This window comes from Medicago truncatula, chromosome 2, assembly GCF_003473485.1.
Source record: "Medicago truncatula cultivar Jemalong A17 chromosome 2, MtrunA17r5.0-ANR, whole genome shotgun sequence".
NCBI classification, from domain to species: domain Eukaryota; kingdom Viridiplantae; phylum Streptophyta; class Magnoliopsida; order Fabales; family Fabaceae; genus Medicago; species Medicago truncatula.
The window spans coordinates 36,386,168-36,391,384 of NC_053043.1; the positions used below are offsets into that span (position 1 = coordinate 36,386,168).

General features: G+C 31.5%; 1 protein-coding gene across 1 annotated transcript; it reads right to left on the reverse strand.

Annotated features, from left to right (window-relative positions):
* Positions 1-1,703: 1,703 nt before the first annotated feature.
* Positions 1,704-2,830, reverse strand: LOC112417963 (uncharacterized). The gene is made up of 2 exons (XM_024774133.2): positions 2,634-2,830; positions 1,704-2,358 (listed from the first exon to the last, which is right to left on the reverse strand). The coding sequence occupies exons 1-2, from the start codon at positions 2,772-2,774 to the stop codon at positions 2,056-2,058; spliced, it is 444 nt and encodes a 147-aa protein (XP_024629901.1). The 5' UTR covers positions 2,775-2,830; the 3' UTR covers positions 1,704-2,055.
* Positions 2,831-5,217: the final 2,387 nt, after the last annotated feature.

Here is a 5,217-nt window from a genome sequence, read left to right on the forward strand (position 1 = left end):
CCATGGATTGAATACAAGATGCGGTTCAGTTATAACATATTTTGTTTTTTTGATCAAGGAAAGAAATGCAATAAAATTTCAGGAGCTGCATAAATCACTTACAAGCTTAGTCTATAAAAGTACTAGAGAAAGGTAAACCTAAACTATCTCGAGTGAGAAGAGATACTGAAATGGAAGGAAAAGATACAACTTAACTGCTCTAGTAGAAAATGACACATAACCATATTGTTTCGGTATGAGTCGAGGCTCAAACTAGTGTAATGTCTAGACTTCCATATTGTATGTCAAGGTGGACTAAAGTATGGAATCGTCCTAAACCCTTGAAAAGGCACAATTATTATTCTCTTGGCCTCAGTGCCGTTCCTAGCGTTTAAGGGGCTTTTGGCATAGTTTGAAAAAATGGGCCCTTACATAATGCATCATAAACTTTTTTAGTTTCTTGTTATGATTTTACTAACGCTTCATTTTTTTTTTCTTCGCTTTTCATTATAAGATAAAAGCTTTTTTAGGCAACATCTTCAAATAAATCAAATACTCCGTAGAAACCAAAACTAAACAAAATACCATAGGATTAGAGAACAATAGCTTCTCCGAAGTATACTGAAATTTTAGCACCTAAATAGTAGACACTGAATTTTTGATATCTAATGATAGTAAAACCAAAAAAATAAAAGTATATCAACACATAATTAATTAAATTTTAGACATTTGGATACAAAATTATCCAATGTTAAACACATAACAACAATAATACTTCATAAACAAAATTTGTGTTAAATTTTTTAGAGTAATCTAAGATACAATAACTCATATGTATCATAGTAGTCAATAGCGACCAATAGTGCCGCTATAGCGGCCGCGCGGAGCGTTGTCGGAGCGCTATGCAACAAGCCATAGCGTTGCAGTGTGAGATAGCGGCGCAAGGCTTCGTAGCGGTTTTGCGGTTTAGAACCGCTATTTCATTTTAAGAGAAAATACAAAATTGTCCTTGGTTTAAAAAAAAGAAGGGTATTTATGTAAATCTTCTTCATCTATGCTGTAAATCTTCCTCTACTTTGTCGTGTTTGCTCTGTTATTTTTTTGTTTAACAATCTCAAAACTTTGTTGTCCTGTTACTTTTTTGTTCTAGTTTTCTTTGTTATTATTGATTTCAAACTCCATTCTGCTCTCTCTGTTTCTGTTTGTAGTTTGTACAAACAATCCTCTGTTTTGTTCATATAAAACTCTATTCTGATCTCACTGTATCCCACTATAGGATTTTTGGTGTTGGCTGCTACGCGCCGCTATCCGCTATTAACTACTATGATTTGTATACTACAAATAAATCATTCATCTTTTTATATGCTATAAGTACCAAGTTTATATTACTATATTGATATAATTAATTTATTTTGGATACTTTCAAGGCAAGATTAAGTTTAATTTCTCTAGTAGGCCAATTTTCAACTAAAATATAATTTGTTTTGTTATGAAAATTCTCCCAATTTTTTAGATAATAAATATCACATATATTTTTAATATTAGTAAGACATATTATTAGGAACAAAGGGCCCCAAAAAATATAAAAATTTTTTTGCCACATTATTAGAAACAGAGGGCCAATTTTTTTCGGGAGGGTGTATATAGAAAGCTTTTTTTCATATGGGATATATATAGTAAATTGCATCAAAAAGGCTAAAACAATAACAGACTTCAGCCCAGCTTATCATGTCAATTTTCGGGCCTGCCAATATTTTACTATATAAACGCCCAGAAAACCAATTCTTACTATATACACCCCCACCAATAAAAAAAATTTCAGTTACCCTACTGGCATGGGCCCTAGGCCGTCGCACTCATGGCCTATGCCTAGGGCCGGCCCTAGTTGGCCTATATAAAGCTAACAGCAAGACCTCACAAGGTATCTCTCTTCTAACCCGAGCCTCCCTTCTATTTACATACTGACTTGAGTGTTGGAGTGTTGTTATAGGTAGCACCTCCCTCCATTTCTCCACGGTCTTCGGTTAAACACTTTCAAGATTTTATCTCTCCTCCAACAGTTCGTCGTCTTCTAAGTCACATATTATTATTTGCATTGAGCTTCAAATTGATGCAAAGATCACCAAAAGCTCTTGGTACTGATAACAGGTTTGCACCAACTTCTGTTAAATCATTGCAAATTATAGTAATCGTCTTCATCATGGTGGCTCTTGTTATGAGATATTTTGCAAATTGCACTTCTTTCTCTTTGCCTCTAAATCCCCTTATACATACAAACTTCAGCTTTTGATCAATAGTGTCACACAATTCTAACCTCTCGAATGGTAAAACACAATTATCATTAGAGCTACAATCACCAGAGTCTTTACAACCACAAGCCTGAAAAACAAAATTTCTCTTACAATTACATCTAGAATAGTTAAACATTGAATTTATAAAGTCATTGTGATGAAAATAGATAAAATGCTATACAAAAAAAAAATTAGCTATAGCGAAAGATGATCCATTAAATAAAAATTAGAATAATTATGTTGGCTTGTTTTATAATTGCACGACAATTTTCAGATGAAAAAATATTTTATTTTCTATATTTTTTTCAGAAGAAAAAAAAAGGCTTAAGAATTTCACTCAAAGTATATGAAATTATAACATACCGGTAGAGTTATATCTAGAACTTGTAAACTTGTGCACAATCTCAAGGCAAAAGAAAGATCCATGACTTCTTCTATATGATTCAAATCCAGGTCCATCGAGAAGGTTGATAAATTTTGAAAAATGCTACAACTTTGTTGCATCTATCAAATAGAGAAGACGTAGTTAGTAACACAACCAAATAACAATAGAAGTAGTGATCAAAACCTAGATTAGTATTACTCAAAAAAATAAAAAATAAAACTATATTAGTAAACTAGAGATTTGATAAATAAAGAACTTGAAATTAAAGAATTGACTCAGCTCATGGTGCAATAAATAGTCTTGATTACAATCGGACGGGGTTACATAGGTTAAAGTAAATGCGTGTAACAAATAACAAGCACAAGTTTACAACCCATGTATTACAACATTGTTATCCCAATTCCAAAGGTGACATTAACCAAATAAAATGGACAACCCTCCTTGAATATCGAGGGTATTTTGATGTGTCAACTGTGAGTAAAAGTTTGAAAATGTATGGAAGAGTTGAGATTGAACAACATATAAGTGAGAGGGACTTAAATTATATGTCTGAAAGAATTTTTTGTGAAGTTTTTTTTTTTAAATACAATATATATACACCAAAGTATACATAACGTGATCATATTATAACACGTAGTCATTTATTCAAAGTGAAATGACATTTGTACAACAATTTTTAAACAACTTTTGAGACAATTTTCTCCTTCGCTCCCTCTTTCTCTGTAGTTTTTGTTTCAAATTAAGAGGGAAGAAAAAGTTGTTCCAAATTTGTCATAAAAATGATCGTATAAATATCATTCCTCATACTCAAATCACGTACATAAAAATGTTGCCATGCAAAAGATGTATTAAAAACATTAATAGAGAACTTACCCAGAGGTCAATGAAGTAGGCAAGAATCTCATTTGTTTTCATCACACATTTCCTGTCTTCAATTGAAAGCATCGAGTACCAATGATTTTCAAAAGTGTGCAACCTTGGTGAAAAAATGGATATATTCTTCACAGGACAAGTTATAGAATCAAGAAATAGATCATCAAGATTTTGGGCAGTGATTTCTAGATGATCCACACATAGATCTTGGAGTCGTAAAATTTTTAGTGTTGATTTCTTAATCATAAGTTTGGAGAATCCAGTGCACTTAATTAGGCTAAAAGTTTCCACAACCAAACAATTCTCTAGAATCCCAATCAATACTTCACCATCCAAGTGTATCCTCTCTAGTTTAAGGATTTTGAGGTTATGACAACCCTCAAATGCATACCAACAATCAATTGTATAGTTTATCAACTCAAGTGAATGTAGACAATGAAAAATTCCTTGTGAGAAGTGTGGGTTACAAAGTTCATTTTCATCTGCAGCTTCTCCATATTCAACTATACATTCTAGGCTTAGATTTTTCAGCGACTTCTTTTTTGTAACCAAAAAATTAATCCAAGCATTCACTTCCCCGATTGAAAGACTCTTTTGAAAATGAAGAAATCGAGAACTAAATAACTCACCTGAGTGACGATGCATCAATTGAAAGATTTGAATACCATATCTATAAACTCCTTTTTTCATATACGGAGAGAGATCAAAAGAACCTTTGTGTAAGAGCTGAGTCATGGGTTTGATCATGTGTTTTGCATTGAATTCAATGTGATGAGCTTGCTTCCATAGACCTAGCCATCTTTTTGAGAGGATGTTGCATCTCACAGCTTCGTCAACATGAAGTTTGGAAAGGATGAAGGTTAAGACATCATTTGGAAGCTTGTTGATAAACTCTTGTTTCTCATCACTCATAACCACCATCTTTTCCATCTCCATGTCTCTATTGCACCCTCTCTCAATCCCTCAACCTTTTAAGTGCAAGAATAAGAAAATATCTTACATTTAGTCTTTGTTCTTATCATCTTATTTTATAAAGTTGGTAAAAGTTAAATCATTTTTACGTTTCCTTGTTTAGATTAAGAAATAGAAGGAAAATTTTTCAAACCCATCAATTTTTTATATAAGATTAATAAATAATATTAAATTTTTCTCAAATAAGCCTTAGGATACATAATTTTTTTTATCAATAGGTTGGTTTGTTCTATATGTGATAAGAACGGATGAAAAGGTAAGGAATTTGAGGGACTCATAAAACTATAACTGATCATGTATGGATAGAAAATACTTTTTTTTTTCCAAATCAAAACAAAATTGTGAAAGCTTGAGACTTGAGTCTTATATGTGAAGAAAACATAGTTGTCAGTGGAAAATACACCTTGGAAAAGGTACCGACATTTAATGTCAAACATGTCTCAACTTGAATCACTTCGAGGGAATATAGGAATAACTAAATGATAATGATGATGATAATAATAATAATAATAACAATAATAATTAGGGAAATATATATATATATATATATATATATATATATATATATATATATATATATATATATATATATATATATATGATAATAATGCTTTACAAAATTTTATTGACTTTCCCTAAAAAAAATTATTTTACTTATTAGCCTTTTGAAAAAATGTATGGACATGTTTTGAATCTTCAACCCACCTTTATTAAACT

Excerpts from the sequence above, each read along its gene's own strand:
- LOC112417963 (XM_024774133.2), bottom strand. The coding sequence starts at position 2,774 with ATGCAACAAAGTTGTAGCATTTTTCAAAATTTATCAACCTTCTCGATG. Across the intron at positions 2,359-2,633 it reads TTCTAGATATAACTCTACCG|GCTTGTGGTTGTAAAGACTC; the intron begins GTATGTTATAAT and ends TTTGTTTTTCAG.